This window comes from Chanodichthys erythropterus, chromosome 19, assembly GCF_024489055.1.
Source record: "Chanodichthys erythropterus isolate Z2021 chromosome 19, ASM2448905v1, whole genome shotgun sequence".
Taxonomy (NCBI): domain Eukaryota; kingdom Metazoa; phylum Chordata; class Actinopteri; order Cypriniformes; family Xenocyprididae; genus Chanodichthys; species Chanodichthys erythropterus.
Window position 1 is genome coordinate 24958182 of NC_090239.1, and position 25566 is coordinate 24983747.

A 25566-nucleotide genomic window follows, 5' to 3' on the forward strand; every position below is an offset into this window, starting at 1 on the left:
TATTTTTCCAGTGTTTGGGTAGTTTTTGTGTTACTCAGATCCTGGGTCAGACGTAACAACCCAGGGGTTGAGTTATTTATTGGAGACTTTTTGCGCCCTCTTCAGGAGAGAGCAGTGCAGCTCCATCAAAATGGTGCATGTCTTCGGTAAAATATGGTTCTGTCTTTTTGCGTGATGGAAACGCTTGATGCCTTGCACAAAATGTTATGATTTTATTCAAAAAGATACAGAATATAAATACTTAGGATGTTTAAATATGTTCTCAGAATTGTACATTGATTATTTATGGAGGTTATGGAGTCAGTCGCAGCATTTTTCGGCTACGAATGAAACGCAGACGGCGGTCTGAAGTTAGCAGTTCCCCCGCCGAACGCGAGCAATCTCCGTCAAGAGATCCAGTTACGTTACGGCGGAAACAGGACAACAGAGACTGGTCCATTATATACACAGCTGTGTTCAAAATTATTCATAACCTTTGTAAATATGACCAAAGAAGGCTGTGAAAATAAATCTGCATTGTTAATCCTTTTGATATTTTATTTTAAAAATGTACAAAAATCCAAACGTTCATTGGAGAATAAGAATTTTAAATGGGGGGATTTTTTTCTCTAATACACCAATTAATCATTCCCTTTTATTCAATACTTTTTGCAACCTCCTTTTGCCAAGATAACAGCTCTGAGTTTTCTCCTATAATGCCTGATGAGTTTGGAGAATACCTGACAAGAGATCAGAGACCATTCCTTCATACAGAATCTCTCCAGATCCTTCAAAATTCCCAGCTCCATGTTGGTACTTCTCGTCTTCAGTTCACTCCACTCATTTTCTATAGGGTTCAGGTCAGGGGACTGGGATGGCCATTGCAGAAGCTTGGTTTTGTACTCAGTGACCCATTTTTGTGTTGATTTTGATATTTGTTTTTGTATCATTGCCCTGATGGAAGATCCAACCATAGCCCATTATAAGAGTTCTAGCAGGGACAGTCAGGATTTGATTTATCTTTTGCTGTTTGATAGAATCTGAACAAGATGTCCCGGACTTCCAGCAGAAAAATAGGCCCACAGCATTAAAGATCCAGCAGCATATTTCATTGTACATATGGGGCACTTTTTATTCCTGTGTGCACCAGACCCATCTTAAAGGGGTACTTCACCCCTGGAAAGATGAATGTGTATTTAAAATTGGTCATTTATGTAGTAAAAAATGTGAAATTATTTTTGAATTTGGAGCTTTCTAGACTGAGAAAAGGCAGAAAATGTATTTTTGACTAATGTGGATGAAAGACAACAACTCCCAGAATGCACTTGTTTTGCTGCCCTTGCGAGGCCACGCCCAAACCACGCCTATCGGTTACCGGCGGCATTACCAGGAAAATTCAAACAAATAAATCATGAGTTAGTTCATACATTTACAGCGAAATGGTGCTAAATTGCTTTGTACCTGGATGTACACCCAAAACCAGGAAAGGACAAGTAAGTTTCCATCATTTTCCGATTAAGTTAAAGATTTGGAGCGATGTAAACAGTGGCTCCGGGCCATCAAACACCCGAAGTTTGGAGATGACACCGTTATAGAAAACCTAAAAAAAACGCAGAATGTGTAGTCTCCATTTCAAGCACGAGGACTACGAACCAAATATCTTTGCAATGAAGAGAACCATTCTGAAGGACACCGCAATACCATCTATATTCACTTTCCCAGAGGATGAACAGCCTGGGCATCTGGCACTAAGCGTATTCGCCTAGAGGTAAGACTCACTGATACTAGACTGATAACACAGTAGCCTATATGTAGTAAAACTGCAAACTTAGCAAAGTAACGTTAGATAGACAATTACATATAAGTTGACTGTTATCAAAGTAAAGCCACTGTTCTGTAAAACTGAGTTTATTTATCTATTTATGCTAACGTTACCACAAAAGCCTGTTGCTGTATTGGTTGAGATGACTGCAGAGACCGATAAATTTGCGAGATGAACCACTGATGTAGTGCAGACAAAACAAAGTTAATTACTGTAAGCTTAAAAATATAATTGACACCCACTTTTGATAAAATCTTTGATCTGTGTCCGTGAGTAACCTCAAATGCGCATATGTATGGGCGTGGTGAAAAAATGCGGAACTACCTGCTATTACTGGCTGTAGTTTTAAGCCTCTGGCCAAAAAAGCCTCCGATGACGCAAAAATCGTCATTTTGCGTCATCGGAGGCTTTTTTACAGAATAAAAATGCATAAATCATCTCGGGCTGATATGAAGGGGGAAAGCACGCTAATTCGAAAATACTAGTGGTATTCTACTAATACAAAGCTTAATGCTAAATCCTGAAGTAACCCTTTAAGTGTTTGCTGCTAAAAAAACTCATTTTTTGTTGTGGTTTCATCTGACCATATATAAAGGTAACACTACTGGAACTTCAAACAGAGTGGGTTTTATGGTCAGATTAAACAAAAAGAGAACTTTTATAATCATTGCCCTGATGGAAGATCCAAATAATGAGATTTCCCCCCATTTAAAATTCTTAATCTCCAATGAACGGTTGGATTTTTTTGTAAATTTTTAAAATAAAATATCAAAAGGATTAACAATGGAGATTTATTTTCACAGCCTTCTTTGGTCATATTTACAAAGGGTATGAATAATTTTGAGCACAATTGCATTTTTTTTTCCTTCTATCGTCTAAATTAATCTAATTATTGCATTATTAAATGGATTTAATAACTTGTCATGGCTGCTTTAGGTTTTTATCTGATTCTGTGAGTGAATCACTTGACCTGACAAACCAGCAGCCAATGATTATATAAAATGGCTGTATTTTAATCAAAGACATTGTCTGTAATTATGCATTCAGGCTGTGCTTCAGTATTCAAAAGAAGATTGATCAAAACAATAGCAGCTCAGATTACACACACAAACACACCGATAATAACCGGATCACAGTCACGGCGGAGACAAAGGCAGTGAGCGAACTGCACACAACGGGACACTTTTTGACACAAAAAAAATCATGAAATGTTGGAGAGCCCTCCTTTTCAATCATACGGTAGCGAGGGCAAAAATCCAATCAAGGATTGAGTGACATGTAGAGCTCAGTTGCCTCTGGTGGACTTACAGAGAGCACAAATGGAGTGAGACTGGCTATTTCTCAGCTCAAATCACTAGCTGGAGGAACCATCAGCCGACACAACAAGACCCTACTGCTCTATGAGTGTGTGTGTGTGTGTGTGTGTGTGTGTGTGTGTGTGTGTGTGTGTGTGTGTGTGTGTGTGTGTGTGTGTGTGTGTGTGTGTGTGTGTGTGTGTGTGTGTGTGTGTGTGTGTGTGTGTGCGCGTGTGTGTGCGCGTGTGTGTGTGTGCGAGCGTGTGAGTTAGAGAGAGAGAAAACAAACCTGTAGATTCTGTGATATGAGAGGAAGATGCAACCGAGCGAGAGAGAAAATAACGTTATGTGTGATGAGAGGAGGGTGAGAAGAACTGCAAAGCAAGAAATGCTATTAAATATAAAGTGCTAAAAACAGACTAATAGTTGAGCTGCTGTTTGAACAGACAAACAAAAACAAAGTGGAAGTCAGAAAATGCACCATTAAAGCAGTGGAATAATCCGAGTGAAATTGGTGCGCCAATGTTTTTGGCCTTATAAGGATTAAACATCAAGGCAGAAACAAACACAAAATGGCCAACTTGACTAGCCATGAATAAATATATAGAGTTCACAGGATGATCAAGATACAAGTTAATAAGCAATAAGCCATGCAAAGCTTGCGTTACCATGGTAAAAGAGTGTCGTTAAGCACAGCGTGAATTCTGAGACACTTTTAAAATTGTGGCAACTGCAATATAATGAAATAGAACAATGTTCAATAAATACTTACATTTATTAAGAATAATTATAATATCACATTTAACAAATTATCCTATCATTTAAGATCACATGACCCTGCACATCTTTACAATTCATTTTGAAATTTGATGTAATTTAGGTTATTTGATATTTATTTATTTGAAATATTCCTAATTTACATATTTTCATTGGTTTTTTTTTTGCTTTGTTTTTTACCAAATTCCACAAAAACACAAATTAAAATGATTGATTAAATAGAAAGTTCATTAATTATGGATTTTAATTAAATTTAAAAAAAAAAAAAAGAATAAATAAATAAACAAACAAAAACTTTAGAGAGGACATTTTGATATTTTAGGTAATTTATTTGAGATGATGCCCAACAGGAAATATTCCTTCTTTTTTACCAAATGAAAAACAAATACAAATTAATTTAATAATAATAAAAAAGATTTACATATTTTAATTAAACTTAAATAAATAAATAAATAATTTATATTTCAATATTCATTTAAATTATGCATTAATTCAATTTAAATAAATGAATAAATAATTTCCCAATGAAACACAATATAAATGCATTTATATTGAAATGCATCAGCGCCATCAAACTTGAAAACGTACAATATGCTCTTGTGCAGTTAATAAACAGACTCAGACAGTGCCTCAACAATCCCTATCAGCGCAGTGAATACAGTCAGAGGTGCGGTTGAGATTGTGTGTTACAGTGTAGAAACTATTATCATGCTTCTCCAGTCTGAAGTGCCAGTCTCATGAACCGCAAGTCACTTGGGCAATATTTCAAAGCTGTTGACACTCTGCGGCAAAAACGAGAGAGACATTCACAACACGCGAGCCGGGAGCCCAGAGAAAGAGAGGGTGAGTGAGATGAGGAAGAGCTGGAGGGAGCAATGAATACCAAGTGAGCGTTATGTGACTGCAACATGCAATCTTACAGACCACCTGGCTCGAGGCAGCACCAGAAGGCTTAACACTTATAATATAAAAGTCACATTCAGGCAAATTGAATGTTTCATCAAATAGCAGACACATGCTTGCAATTTTAAATATAGAGCTACATACTCTATGTGTTGAAATTGAAAAAAATACTACCATTGTGCCCTGTTCACAAAACTAATCAGAGCATAGAAGCAACTGCAGTTCTATTGCATAAAAAAGACACCTGTTTGAGCACATCCCTGTTTAAGGTGTGAGTTTATATAAATTATATTTTTAGGTGTATGTAACTTGAGTACTAGGGCTAGGTGATGTAGCCAATAAATATATCTAGATATCTGTTTATATTAGTATATTAGATAAGAGTGAGTCATTAGTCAACAACTAATTTAACAGATTTGTTAAAAAAATTAAAAAAATAAAGCAATTGCCTTTATGAGTATAAGTCACTGAGGCAGTCACTGAATCATTCACTCAATCGATCTGTTCAAAAACAGTGATTAATTCTGGAAATTCATTAATTCTTAGTAAGTCATTGAATCATTCATTCAACATATTCGCTCAAAGCACTGATTCATTCTGGATCAAATCAACTAATTGGCTTTTGTGATTCAATCATTAACTTGATCGATTCGTTCAAAAACTGATTAAATCTGGAAAGAACAAATGACTGTCTTTATGAGTGAGTCACTGAATCATTCATCCAACATATTTGTTCAAAGCACTGATTCAATCAGGAACAATAACACCGATTCATTCTGGAAAGAACTAAATTACTGTTTTATTAGTAAGTCATTGAATCATTCATTCAACATATTCGCTCAAAGAACTGATTCATTCTGGATCAAATCAACTAATTGGCTTTTGTGATTCAATCATTAACATGATCGATTCGTTCAAAAACATTGATTCAATCTGGAAAGAACAAATGACTGTCTTTATGAGAGTGTTACTGAATCACTCATTCAACATATTCGTTCAAAGCACTGATTCATTCAGGAACAAATCAAGCGATTGCCTTTATGAGTCAATAATTAACTTGTTTGATTTGTTCAAAAACACTGCTTCATTCTGTAAAGAACTAAATGACTATCAGTCACTGAATGACTCATTCAACAGATTTATATAAAACGCTGATTCATTCAGGAACAAATCAAGCAATTGCCTTTATGAGTCAATCATTAAATAATTAACTTGATCGATTCAGTCAAAAACACTGATTCATTCTGGAAAGAACTAAATGACTGTCTTTATGAGAGTGTTACTGAATCACTCATTCAACATATTCGTTCAAAGCACTGATTCATTCAGGAACAAATCAAGCAATTGCCTTTATGAGTCAATCATTAAATAATTAACTTGATCGATTCAGTCAAAAACACTGATTCATTCTGGAAAGAACTAAATGACTGTCTTTATGAGTGCGTCATTGACTCATTCATTCAACATATTCATTCAAAACACTGATTCATTCAGGAACAAATTAAGCAATTGGCATTTATGAGTCAATCATTAAATCGTTAACTTGATTGATTTGTTCAAACACTGACTTATTCTGGAAAGAACTAAATGACTGTCTTTATTAGTAAGTCATTGAATCATTCATTCAACATATTCGCTCAAAGCACTGATTCATTCTGGATCAATCAACTAATCGGCTTTTGTGATTCAATCATTAAATCATTAACTTGATTGATTCATTTAAAAACACTGATTCAATCTGGAAAGAACAAATGGCTGTCTTTATGAGTGTGTCACTGAATCAGTCATTCAACATATTTGTTCAAAGCACTGATTCATTCAGGAATAACAACACTGATTAATTCTGGAAAGAGCTAAATGACTGTCTTTATGAATGAGTCACTGAATCATTTATTCAATATTTGTTCAAAGCACTGATTCATTCAGGAACAATAACACTGATTCATTCTGGAAAGAACTAAATGTCTTTGGAAGTAAGTCATTGAATTATTCATTCAACATATTCGTTCAAAGCACTGATTCATTCAGGAACAAGTCAAGCGATTGGCATTTATGAGTCAATCATTAAATCGTTAATTTGATTTGTTCAAACACTGACTTATTCTGGAAAGAACTAAATGACTGTCTTTATTAGTAAGTCATTGAATCATTCATTCAACATATTCACTCAAAGCACTGATTCATTCTGGATCAAATCAACTAATTGGCTTTTGTGATTCAATCATTAAATCATTAACTTGATCGATTCGTTCAAAAACACTGATTCAATCTGGAAAGAACTAAATGACTATCAGTCACTGAATGACTCATTCAACAGATTTATTTAAAATGCTGATTCATTCAGGAACAAATCAAGCAACTGCCTATATGAGTCAATCATTAAATAATTAACTTGACTGATTCATTCAAAAACACTGATTCATTCTGGAAAGAACTAAATGACTGTCTTTGTGAGTGCGTCATTGACTCATTCATTCAACATATTAATTCAAAACACTGATTCATTCAGGAACAAATCAAGCGATTGGCATTTATGAGTCAATCATTAAATCGTTAACTTGATTGATTTGTTCAAAAAGCCTGATTGATTCTGGAAAGAAATAAATGACTGTCTTTATGAGTGAGTGAGTCACTGAATGACTCATTCAACAGATTTGTTCAAAGCACTGATTCATTCAGGAACAAATCAAGTGATTGTTTTCATGAGTCAAGTACAGAATCATTCACTTGATCGATTTGTTCAACAACACAATTATTCTGGAAAGAACTAAATGACTGTGTCAACTGCTAATTCAAAACACTGAATCAAGAAGAAAATGTCACTACTGTGTGTGTCGCTCAGAACGTCTTTTAGTTCTTAACTATTTTAACTATTGTATCTAAAATGCTGTTTTTAACAGTTATATACAGCAATATTGTTAAATCATTTCAACCAAACTGCAGCCAAGTGCATGTTTAAAATAATAGAGGCATGTTTTCCAATGTGTTTTTCAATGCACTTTGACTTTGAGCCCTCCATATTTTCTAATGAAATTTAAGGTACTACTCTTACACTCTTTAATGGGAGTCGCAAGACAAGGATCATGAAACTATCTAATGTCAGTATTTAGGAAACTTAGGAAATCTCCAAACAAGTTAAAAGAATCACAATATTACCAACAACTCATGTGATCACTTATCTGTGCATGCAAATCACCTTCACCCTCTCAAATCCTTAATTTATGTATCTCCTGATTATCAATATCTCTTGGTGGATTAAAAATGTTGGCCTGATGTACACAAGCACCCTCTTTTGCATGACCTACATGCCACAACAATGTTAATTTTCTCACCAAACAATTGTGTGTAAATTAGTTAAAGTGGGTAAAAAAAAAACTTTAATGAGACTCCAATGAGCCACAAGAGGAGATTTAGCCAGCGCTTATTATTGACCATGTGGTTGATTCATTAAAGTCCTACTTAAGATGCTGATGCAACCATGTGAAATTCATTTCTCCTCCCTTAATCCAATGTAATCCTATTTAGCACTGAATGTGTCAATTATCCGAGAGTAATGAAAAAGGTGCTGCCAGCAATAGCGCAGCACTTCAACTCTGCATTACAGACAGCTGATGTTTATTCAGTGAGCCACAGACCTTCACAATAAAGAGAAACCTTAATGCCATGGAGCGCGCGGCTTGAAACATGGCTGTTTGATGGTAAATGCACCAGTGAAATTACAAAGGTTATTCCATTACTGTTCAAAAGTTTGGGTCAGTAAGACTTTAAGAACTTTCTACTCATCAAAGAATCCACAAAAATATGCAGCAGCACAACTGTTTTCAACTTTGATATTAATCAGAAATGTTTCCTGAGCATCAAATCAGCATGACTGAATGATTTCTGAAGGATCGTGTAACACTTGAAGACTGGAGAAATGATGCTGATAATGCAGCTTTGATCACATAAATAAATTACATTTGAACATATATTCACATAGGAACTAGATATTTTAAATAGTAATAATTTTGCTTTTTTTTTTTTTTTTAAAGGTGCCCAAGAATGCTTTTTCACAAGATGTAATATAAGTGTAAGGTGTCTCCTGAATGTGTCTGCAAAGTTTCAGCTCAAAATACCCCATAGATTTTTTTTAATTAATTTTTTTAACTGCCTATTTTGGGGCATCATTAACTATACACTGATTTTGTCAGCGCCGCCTCTTTAATTCGCCTGCTCCCTGCCACACGAGCTCTCGACTATAATACAGTGTATTTACAAAGTTCACACAGCTAATATAACCCTCAAATGGATCTTTACAAGATGTTCGTCATGCATGCATCGGATCATTTCAGTAAAGTCTTTATTTTGATGTTTACATTTGATTTTGTATGAGTTTGAGGCTGTGCTCTGTGGCTAACGGCTAATGCTACACTGTCAGAGAAGTTTCTAATGAATGAAGTTGTGTTTATAAATTATACTGACTGCACATTTAGAAATGAAAATAGCGACGGCTCATGTCTCCGTGAATACAGTAAGAAACGATGGTAACTTTAACCACATTTAACAGTACATTAGCAACATGATAATGAAACATTTAGAAAGACAATTTACAAATATCACTAAAAATATCATGATATCATGGATCATGTCAGTTCCCTTTCGATACTCTCACTCATACTGCGTATGGGGAAAAGCTCCTTTTTCCTCCTTGCTGAAGCCTTTTTCAATAGCGCAGTGTAACTGCACATCTATTGGCTCAAATGAATGAAACTATCGGCGTAGTCGCGCGAGCCTATAGCGAAACAGCGCGCCAACAAGCCCGCCAAAACGGGCGTGGCTTATAGCTATATAAGCCGGCGTTTCGCCATGGGATTCAGTTCTCTCTCCTTCAGCGACAACTACGCCTCGCTCGATCCTTGCTGATTGCCTTCGCAGCTGGAACGAGCTGTCCGCCGTAGAAGAGGCTTCGCAGAGGACAGCTGAAGACCACCACAGACTACTGCTCAGAGCATCGCTCTCGACCGCCCGCCGCGAGCTTCCGGTTTCGCTCTCAGCGAATCTCCTGCTGCCATCCGGCGAGTTTTGAAAGCGCCTTCAAGCGGATTCTTCCGCCGCTGCTTAAGAGCTTCTTCCGCGGTCTTTACCGCTCTAAAAGAGCCCACCCAAGCGGCGTTTTTACGGCGGCGGCATTGTTTTAAATGCCGTGCCATGCTTGTGGCACCTGCAGAGCCCCTCTGCAGGACGATGACGGCCATGGTGAGTGCGTCGGATGTCTGGGCAAGTCCCACGCGGAAGCCGCGCTCACCGAGACTTCATGCCCACACTGCGAGTGCATGAATCTCTCTTCTCTCCGCGCTAAGATCGCTTTTCCTCACTGAAAGCGGCTCCGCCTCCTGCGCCTTCCCGTCTTCTTCCTCCCAGCTGGCCAGGAAGAGACAGTGAGGCAGAGGAGCTCAGCGCCCGGAGTTGGGGGAGCTTACGCTAGCCCAGCGCCCGCCTACCTCTCCCTCTCCCGCGAGAGAGCCGTCCCCTGTCCTCTTCACACGACCGGAGCAGCATCCCTCAGCAGAAGCGAGTGACCTCGTCTCTTTTGGCGGCTCGGAGGATGAGCAGCTCGACGACTCCATGTCGCTCGCAGCGTCTGAACCGGAGGAGTGGGCCGGCGAGAAGGAGCCCGCCCCCCTGCCGTCACTAGAGCCCATTGACTCCAGGCCAGGAACGGACGCCGAATTACTCAGCAGTGTCCTCTCCAAGGCTGTCAAGGAGCTCGACCTGGAATGGGCTACACCTGAAGAGCCAACGCGCAGTAGACTAGATGAGTGAGGGAGGTCCATGGCCAATTTGGTTGTTTTGGAGCTTAAGGTTTGGAGCCACGCCCCTATCGCTGGCCAGACGGTGGGAAGAAATGGCCTCATTGTCCGTTTCTTAAGAGGTGCTAGGCGTCTTAACCCTCCTAGACCACTTACCGTTCCCTCTTGGGACCTCTCCACTGTCCTCGCAGCCCTCAAGGGCCCGCCCTTTGAGCCGCTACAGTCAGCTGATGTCCGGCCCTTGACGCTAAAAATCGCTTTGCTACTCGCACTGGCATCGGTTAAGCGCGTCAGTGACCTGCAGGCCCTCTCTGTGAGCCCTGCATGCCTTGAATTCGGGCCCAACGACTCTAAGGTCGTTCTGAAACATGGACATGGCTATGTCCCCAAGGTGCTCTCGACCCCGTTCAGAACACAGGTCATTTCCCTCTCGTCGCTACCTCCTTCTTTGGATGAGCAAGAGGTGCATTTGCTCTGCCCTATTAGGGCATTGAGAGTCTATATTGAACCGTTCCGAACCGTTCAGGCAGTCGGACCAGCTCTTTGTCTGCTTTGGAGGCCGCACCAAGGGGTCTCCGGTCTCAAAGCAACGCGATTGCTCTATGCTACTCCTCTATGGGCCTGGACTGCCCCATAAGAGTAAGAGCCCACTCCACTAGAGGCATGGCCTCATCCTGGGCGTGGTCTATTGGTATTTCTCTCAAAGACATCTGTGACGCAGCCGGCTGGTCCTCGCCGACCACTTTTGTCAGATTTTACAACTTAGACATCCCGACCTTACATGCTCGGATCCTCTCGGTGTGATACGACGGCCTCTTCGAGCCCCGTCGCCACGCCTCCTCAGGGGTTTTTACTGCTCCTGTACCTAGGGTTCGACGGCCTTGGCCCCTCACATACCCTCTGGGCCCCCTCGCGCCCATGATATGTTTTGTCGTTCCCTGTCGTGGCACGGTGTGATTGTATTAATTCCCCATACGCAGTATGAGTGAGAGTATCGAAAGGGAACGTACTCTGTTACGTACGTAACCTTGGTTCCCTGAGATACGGGAACGAGTACTACGTTTTATGCCATGCCTCGACACTGCAGCTCAGTGTCGTCGCTTCAGTCAAGTTTTAACTGAATCCCATGGCGAAACGCTGGCTTATATAGCCATAAGCCATGCCCTTGTTGGCGCGCTGTTTCGCCATAGGCTCGAGCGACTACGCCGCACCGTCATTGGTTCAAAGAGTTTCATTCCTTTGAGCCAATAGACGAGCAGTTACACTGTGCTATTGAAAAAGGCTTCAGCAAGGAGGAAAAAGGAGCTTTTCCCCATACGCAGTACTCGTTCCCGTATCTCAGGGAACCGAGGTTACGTACGTAACCGAGTACGTTATTATTGCTCCATCTGCCATTTTTCGCTGTTGTTCTTGCTTGCTTGCCTTGAACATGGGCTGGCATATGCAAATATTGGGGTCATACATATTAATGATACTGACTGTTACGTAACAGTCGGTGTTATGTTGAGATTTTCCGGAAGTCTTTTAAACAAATGAGATTTACATAAGAAGGAGGAAGCAATGGAGTTTGAAACTCAATGTATGTCTTTTCCATGTACTGAACTCTTGTTATTTAAAGGTGCCCTAGATTCAAAAATGTTATTTACCTCAGCATGGTTAAATAACAAGAGTTCAGTACATGGAAAACACATACAGTGAGTCTCAAACTCCATTGTTTCCTCCTTCTTATATAAATCTCATTTGTTTAAAAGACCTCCGAAGAACAGGCGAATCTCAACATAACACCGACTGTTACGTAACAGTCGGGATCATTAATATGTACGACCCCAATATTTGCATATGCAAGGCCATGTTCCCAACATTATGAAAGGCATTAGACAACAGCAGAACGTCTGGATCTGTGCACAGCTGAATCAATAGACTAGGTAAGCAAGCAAGAACAGCAGCAAAAAATGGCAGATGGAGCAATAAAAACTGACATGATTCATGATAACATGATATTTTTAGTGATATTTGTAAATTGTCTTTCTAAATGTTTTGTTAGCATGTTGCTAATGTTCTGTTAAATGTGGTTAAAGTTTCTTACTGTATTCACGGAGACAAGAGCCGTTGCTATTTTCATTTTTAAACACTTGCAGTCTGTATAATTCATTAACACAACTTCATGCTGCATGACGAACACTTTGTAAAGATCCATTTTGAGGGTTATATTAGCTGTTTGAACTTTTTTTTATGTTGTTTAAGGCAAGCGTGAGCTCTTGCGGCGTGGAGCACCAGATTTAAAGGGCCACACACCCTGAATCGTCTAATTTCTAATTATGCCCCAAAATAGGCAGTAAAAAAAAAAAATTAATAAATGGGGTATTTTGAGCTAAAACTTCACAGACACATTCAGGGGACACCTTAGACTTATATTACATATTTTAAAAAAAGTTCTAGGGCACCTTTAACTATGCAGAGGTAAATTTAAATTTTGATTCTAGGGCACCTTTAAATTAATATTGAATAGTAGTGTACAAGTGTGTTTAGTCAGGTTTATGCTTATAACTCTTTTCCTGCCAGCATTTTTTTTTTTTTTTTTTTTTTTTTTCAGCATTTCAGCCACCGGCAGCATTTTTTATCATTTTCACACACACACAAAAAAAAAAAAACATGGCTCCCAGAATATATTGTTGTATGAATATCTGAACGTGCAGTACATCAAAAGATAGAACAGAAACTCTGCTTTAAAACAATCAAACAATCAAAAAACAACAAAAAATATGATTCTTGCTTCATGCTTTTTCAACAACACTTGAATGTGGGTAAGTTTAATTAAAAAAGCAACATTTTGAAAAAAAAGCAGAAAAAAAAACCTTTTTTGTCAAAGACTTCATCCAGGTGGGATTCAAAATGATGATCAAAACACAGGTGGAGTAGATCGAGTTCATCAACACCCCCAAAGCTTCACAGGTTCAATTCTTCGACATTTCATTCAGTATCATTAAGCAGTTTTCATTTATATGCTGTTGAATGTTTAATAATCACACTATTTGTGCATGAGCAATGCCAGACAGACCCTTCTCGAAATTCCTGTATTATAATAATAATTAAAAAAAAAATAATTATTATTATAATTATTATTATTAAATACACATCTCAGGAGGATAAGAAAATACACAATTTAAAACTTTTCTTTTTAATTGTATTTTTTTACAGGAAAACATGACAAAAATACTGAAGAAGAAAATTATTTTTTGCAGTGTGACATGAAGGCTTTGGCTTTCCGAATCTCAGGCTTTTGTTCCTGGTTCGTCATGGTGATTAGCATGAATTTACACTAATTAACCCGAACAGGAGAGTTGAGGCTTGAGTGCTTCTGTGCAAATGAACAAGTGCTGTGTTAGTGCACACACACACCCTCATAAAGTCCCTTATGATTAAGAGTCCGATAGCAGACAAAAGCTTCTTGAGATGCAAATGGGCGTGAGCCGCAACCTTTGGTCTGAGAAACTGCACATGTGAACATGTGATTGAAGTTGAGGTTGTTTGTGCACGTTTTTGGTGTCTGTGTGCATGTACAGTAAAAGAGACAGAGAGAGAGAAATGTGTGTGGGAGAGTGAGGGGGTTGTGTGTTTACATGTTCACATATTAATAAAGATCTTTAAAAGCCTGGGGTGATATCTGTCCCCCTGCGCCTCAACTAATGGTTATAAATGGTGCAGTACTTCATCATGTATTAATAACTGGGCCTGCAGCTGTAAACCTGCAGGACAGATGGCCTCAATAACTCAACATCTTTGATGCTCAAGTCATTCTCACAAACACAAAATCATTAGCTCAAAACTTTTTGTCCCCCTTTCTTAAAAGTCCATGTAGATCGACGTGTATGAAACCCACGTACATTAAACACACAGACCAGAGCACAACACAAAGTGAGGTCAAAGTCAGATGCTTTCTTCTGTATAAGTGGGTTATTCCAGATATGCATGGATGAATCATTTGCAATAATATCAATAACATGCATTATTGAACAATTAGCAAATAGATAAAGAAAATATATTTTCATAAAGATGCATAAGTAAAAGTGCGGGAAAAAAAAGTGTGCATGAAAAGTGGCATGGACCCTGGAGACTTTTACACATTTATTATTAATACGAAACTGTTAAATTACAATGTCAAATTTGAGTCTTACCTGTATGCTGTCAAAAGAGGCTTTATTCGTCACATCGTAGAGAAGCAAAAGAGCTGAAAAGACACACAACAGTCACATGAAGTCTGAAAAACAACATCAACTCAGACACTTGGTGTCTCTAAAGTCCGTTTGCACTCTTCAAAATCTTTATTTACTAGAAGACAAAGGAGTTTGAAAGTTTCTAACAGAGGTGCATGTCATTTTAAGCTGAATGGTGCTTTCAGTCTGTGTGTTGGTTTATGGATTCAGTCCTTTATTTGGGGTTTGAAGGAGACGGGTCTGTGAAGGGCAAACATTAAAGGCTAATTACTATCTCTGGTTCGAGGGAAGCAGCACAGACGGAGGAACAAACAGTGTCTGGCTGTGCAGTCTGTTACACACACACACAGTAGCACGCCGTTATCCAGAATGGAGAAGGTCTGAATGTAAATTTATCAGCTCGTAACAGTGACAGTTTGCCTGCAAGGCGCTTTTAATTCTTCATTTTATTTGCAAGAAAATGGGTTGAAGTCTTTCAAACAGAATGCTTCATGCAGCGTTTGCTGAAGTCCATCCGAGGCCCGTGTTGAGTGACAGGAGCCGAGCCGCGGGAAGAATGATAGGAAATGACAGCAGCGCGTCGGGGTCCAGTACAATCACTACAGCGCGCCTGTGCGTCTGAACCCAACGAGACAGCGATTCAGCTGTGCAGACGGAAATAATTGACAGGTTGTTCGTGAGCATCTCAAAAGCCAGGTGTTCTACATTTACAATGTCTGAACAAATATATGTAGGGGGAATTTCAACAGAGCAGAAGCACAAACCACTGTAACCTTGAAACAATTTACTGCTGACTGTAGAAGCTGACAGGTTACATATACTCTAAAAAGATTTTCAGGGCACCTATTATCACAACTTAGGTTAAGCATGCAAATTTATTGATTTAATTAAACCTGTTGAATGTCACTACTGTCTTTTTAAAGATGACACAGATTATTATGGAAGCTTGTTTCTGCCACTGAAAAAAAATAAAAAGGTAATTGTGACTTTTTATCTCACAATTCTGACTTTTTTTCTCAGCACTGTGATATAAACTTATATAGTCAGATATAAAGTCAGATTTGTTTGATAAACTCGCAATTGCGAGAAATAAAGTTAGAATTGTGAGATATAATCGCAATTGCAAGTTATAAAGTCAGAACTGCGAGATATAAACTCACAATTCTAAATTTTTTAATACAATTGCGAGTTATAAAGTCAGAACTGCAAGATATAAAGACAGAATTGTGAGTTATACAGTAAGAATTGCGTGATATAAAGTCGCAATTCAAACTTTTTTCTCAGAATTGCGAGTTTATGTTGCAATTCTGACTTTTTTCTTAGAATTGCAAGATATAAACTCACAATTCAAATTTTTTTAACAATTGCGAGTTATAAAGTCAGAAGTGCAAGATATAAAGACAGAATTTTGAGTTATACAGTCAGAATTACGTGATATAAAGTCGCAATTCAGACTTTTTTCTCAGAATTGTTTATATCTTGCAAATCTGACTTTATAACATGCAATTTCGAGTTCTTAAGTTAGAATTGTGAGTTATGAAGTCAGAATTGTGATATAAACTCACAATTCTGAGAAAAAATTCAGTCTTTTTTCCTCAAATTGGACTTTATAAACTTGCAATTGCGAGTTTATATCTCGCAATTCTGAGAAAAGTCAGAATATAAACTTGCAGTTACAAAATATAATGTTAGAACTGCGAGATGTAAACTCGCAATTGTTAGAAAAAAAGTCAGAAATGTGAGACAAAAAGGTCACAATCATCTTCTTTTTTATTACTATTATTCAGTGGCGGAAACAAGCTTCCTAAATCAGCTTCAAAAATTAAATGTTATAGAAGTTTAAGTTTACTGTAAAGCAAATGTACACATTTTTTAGATTTTACAACATAATTTGAACACTAAAATACTATAAAATTAAAGCTATATGTGCAGGTTCACAAAAAGAAATTCCACAGATTCCATGGTAACAATGTTCAAAACTGTTTTCACAGGATGGATTTGGAGTGTTTAACTTTTGATGTATAATTGTAAATCTTGACATAAAAATGTTGATCAGTACAACCACTTCATATTGTATATAAATTAAATTTGAACTGAAACTGACAAATTTGACTTTTTTTTTTATTCATTAAGTTGTATTAACTCAATGAAATTTTCTTGATAACTGAAAAGCATGTTTCGCCTAAAGAGAACAAATGTTGAAAATAAGAGTTATTTTATTTTTATTTTATTTTGTTTGTTTGTTAATAAAGGTAAAGAGGTTTTTGTGGTTACCATCATGCTGAAGAGTACAGCTCGTGGTTAAGGTTGTGGGTGGCTAAATAAAGATATATACACTAAGTAGTATCTTATTTGTTCATTAAATTTGCATGCTAAACATTTTACATGTTAGCTTTTAATTTGAACTGATGTAGCTTAATTGGTTCCAGCGTCACCACACAATTATGTTGCTTTTTTAAAATCAACTTTAAAATGTGTGGTTATGCTACAAATTATTAAGTTCCAACGCAATGTTTGTTGGGTAACACTTATTTCGACAGTCAAAACATTTGTTTCAGCCATATGAACTCCAGAAACTTCCTTCACTCGTCTCACATGTCAGTCCAGGAAACAGCACTTCCCAGAGAGATATTGACCCCTGCAGATTCAGACAACCTTCGAGTTTTAATTCTGCAGTGTTGATTATTCATGCCATTCATTTGTGAATGTAGAGAAGTTTGGAACATTTTACATAAACCCGTGAAGCAAACGGATTCACTGCATGAATTGCATTTTTTTAAAGCAAGTAAACTAGGTCAGAAAAAGAATATCTGTAAAGCTAACCATTTAGCGTTACACACACCACATGTGTAATGCATATTGCACATTTTATTATATTGTATTGCCTGTGTTTTAAAGGCAGTTTTGGTCCTGTGGACTTTTTTACTTAGAAAATAAATTCTCTTAAAACACTTTGCACACTCTCACTAACTGATTAGTTTGTATTCATTTAATTAGCCTACTAAGAGTGTACATACATACATACATACTGTACATCACAGGAGTATTCGGTCATTTGACATTTTCTTGACATGAACATATTGTGTTATTTCCAAGACATCTCATGTCTACTACAGTTCAAAAGTTTGGGGTTGATAAGATTTCTTAATGTTTTTGAAGAAGTCTCATACTTTTTATCAAATAAATGCAGCCTTGTGAGTTTAATAAAAACAGTAATATTGTGAAATATTATTTCAATTTAAAAGAACTGTTTTTATGTGAATATATTGTAAACTGTAATTTATTCCTGTGATCAAAGCTGAATTTTCAGCATCATTACTCCAGTCTTCAGTGTCACATGATCCTTCAGAAATCATTCTAATATGATGATTTGCTGCTCAAGAAACATTTATGATTATTAATGTTGAAAACAGTTGTGCTGCTTCATATTTTTGTGGAAACTGTCATACATTTTATTTTTCAGGATTCTTTGATGAATAGAAATTTCAAAAGAACAGCATTTGAAATGGAATATTTTGTAACATTATAAATGTCACTTTTCAATTTATTTTAAAGCCATTTTGCATAATTTGTTACATTGACAGCTTTAATGGAAATTACATGGCATCAAAGGAATAACAGATTTTTCTGTTTTCTTCACGCATCACACGTCTCTCAGTATTTAACCTCACACTCTTCACTGATATAAATGACATACATGAAATAAATATAATACCATATAAATCGTTTTCAGTAGCAATTTAATGAAAATCCTCATAGGTTTTGAAACAGCCATAGCTTGAATATTTTGTCACCCACTGCGTCATTAATTAAGACGGAAATATCAAGCCCTTCATGTCTCCATGTAAGACGTCATATGTCTGTTCTTCTCCTATATGTATATGCAAAAGCTGGAACAAAAGATGCTTCAAATGCATATTGGCCTGAATAAACAACAAAACTGGAGCAGGGGAACAAAGACTCCTCACAAAGTGCCTTTTCAGAGCCGAGTTAGACTGACAGTGAGTGGCACTACAATAATGACTGCAATTAACAATCATTATGTCAAAACCATTTCTGAAGCCCATTATTATCTCGCTCTCAAAACCCTGCCCAAAAATACTATCATTTATTACTGACCCAGAAAGGTGGGAGAGAAGAAAGCGGAAGAGGATTGAGCCGTAACAAACTGTTACGGCCAAAAACCACAGCACCTTCAGCTCGGAAAGCCAATTAATCTTTAATATCACCTTTGCAGTTGGTTATAAGGTGGCTGAAAATCAAATTAGGTAAATAAGACTGAGCGTTCAGCTAATATAAACAGCTCACTTATTCTAACGAATGAATCTCATGCATCATTGAATTCATCTGAATGGGTTTCAAAGCTCCTCTCAAGAGCACGTGTGTCCTTTTCCCTTCACATTGTGTTTGTTTTATCTGATGAATAGCAGATAATATATATACTTTAGATCTGGTTATAGTGCAGGTAAACAGAGCTGGGATCATCATTTCTCATTCGCACTGTATGTTTCAGGTTTCAAACTGTTCACATTCCCTCTGAGGTCTAGGTCACATTTAACCCTATACAGTCTAAAGAAATTATAATTTCTTAGTCCTATTTTGTCTTGTTTTGGGGGTGAAATTTGACACATGAGATACAATCTTTAACAACAATAAGAACAAATAATGGAAAATTGTTGTATTAAACTGTCATACCATGGTTAGAAACTAATGGGGCTTAATGCAATATTGGCACTAAAGTGATTAAAAAAATGCCATCAAAATTCAAGATAGGAGTTCCTGCTTTATTACACAAGCATGTCAGCACGATTGTAACTGTGATATTGATTTTATGCAACAGTTCCATAAACGAATGTGACTTACATCTTATACACAATATTAATCAATATTGTCTGTTTTTGTTCTATTTCACCAAGAAAATAGTTTCGAAAAAAGTGGATCTGTTGCAGTGTTTTGTTACTAAAAGGAATTGTTCTCGTCAACGATTCAATGATCAGTTCAATCACTTGCTTTGTTTCTGAATGAATCTGTCCTCTAAAAATGATTTAAACTATTCAATTGCTCGCTCATTAAGACAGTGTAATCAGCACTCAAATAATAAAAAAAACAAACAAACATGTAAATTGCACATAACGCAGGTTATGGAAGCTTGCTTCTGCCATCGTTTCTGACTTTGGATCTCACAATTCTGACTTTTTTTTAAATCGCAATTGCATGTTTATATCTCAGAATTGTGAGACATAAACCCACAATTGCATGTTATAAAGTCAGAATTCTGTGTTATAAAGTTAAAATTGCGAGATATAAAGTCAGAATTGTGTGATATAAACTAGCAATTGCGTGATATAACTGCCAATTGTGAGGGAAAAACATTTTTTCTCAGAATTTGCGAATTTATATCTCACAATTCTGACTTTATAACTCGCAATCGCATGTTATAAAGTCCGACTTGTGAGATACAATGTCACAATTCAGACTTTATAAGATGCAATTGAGAGTTTATATCATGCAATTCTGACTTTATAACTCTCAATTGTGAGATATAAATTCACAAATTCACAAGAAAAAATGTTTATCCCTCACAATTGGACATTATAACACGCAATTGTGAGTTTATATCTCGCAATTCTGAGAAAAAAAAAGAAAAAGTGAGATAATGTGAGATATAAAGTCACAATTACCTTTTTTATTTAATTTATTTATTTAATTTATTTATTTATTTATTTATTTATTTTATTTAGTGCGGAAACAAGCTTCCTAGGTTTTGCATTAATTCCTTAATCTAATTATAAAATTATTTTTTGCAATTATTTTTCTACTCTAAATTTAAACATATATTAAATAATTAAGACATTACTAAAGTAAACATATTGAATATATAAGCTATAGAGTGCATATATTTAGTGAAATGTCCCCCTCTAGAGTTTTTCATTTCTCTATTGAAATAACATGCTGTGGACACTAAATGACTTCCCTGAAGTAAATGTAATGCTGCGTGAAATATTATCATCAAGCTGTTTTATTGATGTCTTTCTGCAGTTGAAACACTGGTTGAGAGATTACATGTGAACATCGCTATGCATAGATCATCTGTCGTCTTCTGCAATTTTTCCTGTTGTGGCTTTTAGCAAACAGCTTTGCATTACTGCACACGCCCCCTTCTGGATTGGAGTGTAGATCGCTTGTGACCGAATGTATTCGTCATTTGACTGTATGTACAGTGACGTTCAGGTTGAATACATGCACTGTTTCACCACTAGTGTAAATGCATTCATGCCACCTCTGATCTGCATTAAATAGTCTGTGTAAATAAATCTAAAAAAAAACTTTGCCCTTTCCCTAGAAATTAATTTAAGGGGACAAATAGCATCCCTTAAATTGAAGAGTCAATAAATATTGCTATATATCACAGTACTTAATGATTATGTCATGGTATTACTTCAAAGAATAGCATGCTCGACCATTATAATAAAAAGGCTGCATTTCAGAAGATAATACTTTAAATGCATTCATCTCCAAGATCTCATATGAAGGTGTAGTTTCATCTGATCTATAGCAGGCGCTACAGTATGTTGTGGTGCAGTGCCATGTCTCTCCGTGAGCTAGATGGCACACAGGCACGGCACAGATGGGAGAGGCAGTCTGTGGGCGTCAGGAGTACAGTAGAGTGCCTCTTCTCACATTGATTCACTCAGCCTCACATGCACCCTAATAAAGCACCATACATGCAGGACAATATGAGTGCCACCATGCTTAATGTCTAAGGTGACTTCTCTGGGATGTAATTACTCTGGATCTGTATGCACACGTTTGCATGTGATATGTGACAAGCTCTAGAAGGAAAAATGTTGGCCGCAAAAAAAGTGTGCATTATTGCATCACCGTGCATCAATTTAAATGCCAATCAAACGCCAAAGCGCATGCAGCGAAACAGTGTGAATGCATCAGAACCTCATTTAAAAAGGTCATAATAGCCGCTGTTTATGATCCAATCAGTCTTGTTTGAAAGTGTAAGTACGTGGGCTGGTGTGGGTGGATCGCACATGCTCTCAGAAAGCACCACTGAAAAATTAACAATGCACTAAAACGGTTTTGAAACTGCGGGAACGCAAAACAGCTACTCTGCCTACAGGAGCATGCATTTTGTCATTTGGTTCTGCTTTAGATGGTTGGTACTTCAAATCAACTGCATTTCACTCCAGCACTAAGTGCCTCTTTCTGTTCCAGGTTGGTTGAAACGGCAGAAACGCAAGCTTACATAATTGAAATTCAGTAGTGCATCTCTCCTAACATATATATTTGGTACAATGTTTTATATATCCGAGAGATATTTATTCTGAACACGTCTTTCTGGTTTGGTGTGTTTCGAAGGATTTGCACAGAAAAGGTTCAACACCATCTTTGCAGTGAAAAGACTTCAAAGACCCTTTAAAATATGTCATGCCCTTTTACAAGGTCTTGATTTTGTTTTTGGGCTCTACCAGACTAGGTTTTCATGCTTGAGTGTTCACATTCAACTCCATTGTTGTAGCAGTCTGTCAGTAACGCTCTGTTTAGTTCCTGTCTCTATGAAGCCCCTCCTTCTGAAAAGCACAATGTGCTCTGATTGGTTGGCTGGAGTAGTGTGTTGTGATTGGTCAAGCACTTAGAGTGTGTTTGGGAAATGCCCCGCCCCTTATCATAACCGTGAGTTTCAACACACTACTAACTCAACCAGGCCCCGCCCCTTTATTTAGCATATGCCTTGGTTGGGAATTCACGGAGGGAAACTCAAAACTACAATGAAGCGAGTAAAAAAAGTAACATCTTAAAACAATTGGTTTAATGTTCTTAAACAACCATCAAGAGCCAAAATTCTCTCACGTTTCCATGTCATTAACATTATCTACTGCGGAAAAACAAAACCTTTATGTTAGGCATTTTTTCTCCCATAGAAATCCATTATAAGGTATAAAAAAACATTTGCACTTTATGGATGATTTTATGGATACTCATACTGCCTATGAAAGTTGATGAACCCAGAATATAAACGCAATATTCTTAACATTTCTCCATAATGGTTTTCTATGTGGAAGAAAAGGCTTGTTTTTGGATTCTGGTGTCGTTTTGGCAGTAGATAATGTTTGTGATATGCTAGTCATATATGAGTGCTTAACTGGTCTGTTCTGAAAGGGTCGTGAACAGCAAGAGAAAAAATACTGAATGCAATTGATAAAATGCAGCTAACCATATAATTATGCACAGTTAGGATGGCACAATAAATATGTTTCAGAATTTCCCATCTTCTGCTGTTCCCATATCTTTTGTTGTTAACATCAAATGGTAGTTTTAGGACAAATTCATCTGCCGTGTTTGCTGAAAAAGCCACATTAGACAGATGCGTGACCTCTTGAAAATACTCAGACTTCATCAAAAATGGATTCACAGGTAAATCACAGCTCTGCTGTTGGGTATGCATTTAAAGAATATTATTATTGCTACTCAGTTTAAAACAAAACTATAGTCTGAATCATAAAATATCCATCAATAATGTGATCACGATGTATTTATAAAATTTCTATTTTCTTCTTTATTCCTAACATCAGGTTTTGTTGCAGTTCATAGTAATATTCAGAATTCAGTTCATAATACATTTTTAGAGGTATTTTAGTTTAATTGTATGATAAAGCGTTGGGTCGCCACTTAATGTCTAATGTCAATTCTAAACAAAACCAGCTGAGAACTGCATAACGTGAAGGAGAAACAGAGAAAGCAAAATAGAGTGATAAATGACTTAGACGTGCCATTTTTAGAATTCTATTAATAAAAACACTAAATGCGTCATAGCAGGAGTTTAGACAGAGACACACTGACAAACCATTTCCTACTCAGAACATGTTTGCAACTTTAACACTGTCTTTAATCTGTCTTGGTTTCCTTTAAAAATATCATTAAGACTCCAGATTTTGTTTATTTTTCATTTGCATTTAAGCAACCTCACCATTTTATTTTTACTTTTTCTTTATTTTTTCTGTACAGAGCCCTCACATGACATAGGAAAAAATATGTTTTGTGGCCATGAATTATGAATTAATTCCTCATTTTATTAATCATGCCTCGTTTTAGTAAATCTTCAAAATTATTTTCCCTCATTTTATTAATTTGTTCCCTCTTTTTAATAAATCATGGCCACAACTTACTAATTCGTCCAATTGTTTTAGGTAAAGTGGTCATTTGATGCTATTTTAAGAGTTCATCATTTTCATTATTGGGAGTAATAGAATAGGTTAGCATTTAATGTTCAAAAACACTTTTTTCATATATAGCTCCTCTATTATTAGTCTGTTTGAAACGCTCTGATTTCTACAAAGCCCCTCCTCCCAAAAGCTCAGAATGCATTGTGCATTGTGATTGGCCAAACACCTTATGCGTGTCTCACATGTAATGCACCTTAATTGCGAACTTCAGCTTCCAAGGCTTTAAGCAACTGTAAACACAGTTAATAATGTCAGATTCTGAAAATGTGGATGATCAAGTCAATCAATCGGAGCCAACTTTACAAGCTCGACTTGAGCAGAACGTTTCACAGAGCTCAGTAGTCTTTGTGTATAGCCAGTGTTGAGCTCTCCCAGGTTCAGGGAGCTGTCCTCTTTAAAATATGCTGTGCACAAGCAATCCTTTGGGTTGTACTGCTCAGGAACAGCTTTATAAATAAATCTTAACCTCTGAATCCTAATTTCATCCATTTTCGGAAGAACAAAGAGAGTGGGTTCGCTTTCACATGCAAACACACAGGGCCCTTTCATACACTTGGTGCAATTCGACTCCAGGTGCGACGCAAGTGTTTTTTGCTAGTTTCAGCCCGACACAGTTATCATTTTCACGTCCTGTGCCACATTGTATAAATAGCAAATACATTTGTGCCTAATCTGTGCGCACATGGATGTGCAGGTCTGAAAACCAGGTTGTGTTCAGGCGCATTGTTGGCGTGTTGTTATTTTGAGGCAAATGAAAACGACTGTGCCATTGACTAAACCTGGTCTAAAGTCAATGGCGCAATATTTTTATTTATTTATTTATTTTTTTTAGTAATATGCACCTATAGGCAATTGCACAATGTGTGTACACTCTGCTTATTACACACACAAGGATGCGCAGCAGCACACAAACATTTTCAAATATTAAAAATAAAAGGATTTCTCTCTGGAGAAGCATTCTATGGAAGCCCGTTTCCGCCACAAAAAAAAAAAAAAATCTCAGAATTCTGACTTTTTAACTCGCAATTGCGACTTTATAGCTCACAATTGCGAGTTATAAAGTCAGAATTCTGAGATATAAACTCGCAATTGCGTGATAAAAAGTCAGAATTCTGAGATAAAAAGTCACAATTGCGTGATAAAAAGTCAGAATTCTGAGATAAAAAGTCGCAATTGCGTGATAAAAAGTCAGAATTCTGAAATAAAAAGTCGCAATTGCGTGATAAAAAGTCAGAATTCTGAGATAAAAAGTTGCAACTGCGTGATAAAAGTCAGAATTCTGAGATAAAAAGTCGCAATTGCGTGATAAAAAGTCAGAATTCTGAAATAAAAAGTCGCAATTGCGTGATAAAAAGTCAGAATTCTGAAATAAAAAGTCGCAATTGCGTGATAAAAAGTCAGAATTCTGAGATAAAAAGTCGCAATTTCGAGTTATAAAGTCAGAATTCTGAGATATAAACTCGCAATTGCGTGATAAAAAGTCAGAATTCTGAGATAAAAAGTCGCAACTGCGTGATAAAAGTCAGAATTCTGAGATATAAAGTCGCAATT

At 37.0% G+C, this 25566-nt stretch overlaps 1 protein-coding gene across 1 annotated transcript in view; it reads right to left on the reverse strand.

Annotated features, from left to right (window-relative positions):
- LOC137007614 (ras-related protein Rab-26) overlaps nucleotides 1-25566 on the reverse strand; it is a 108999-nt gene that overhangs the window by 33697 nt on the left and 49736 nt on the right. The window contains exon 5 of the mRNA XM_067369188.1: nucleotides 14741-14793. Coding sequence (XP_067225289.1) covers nucleotides 14741-14793 — 53 coding nt within the window. The remainder of the gene's footprint in view (nucleotides 1-14740; nucleotides 14794-25566) is intronic.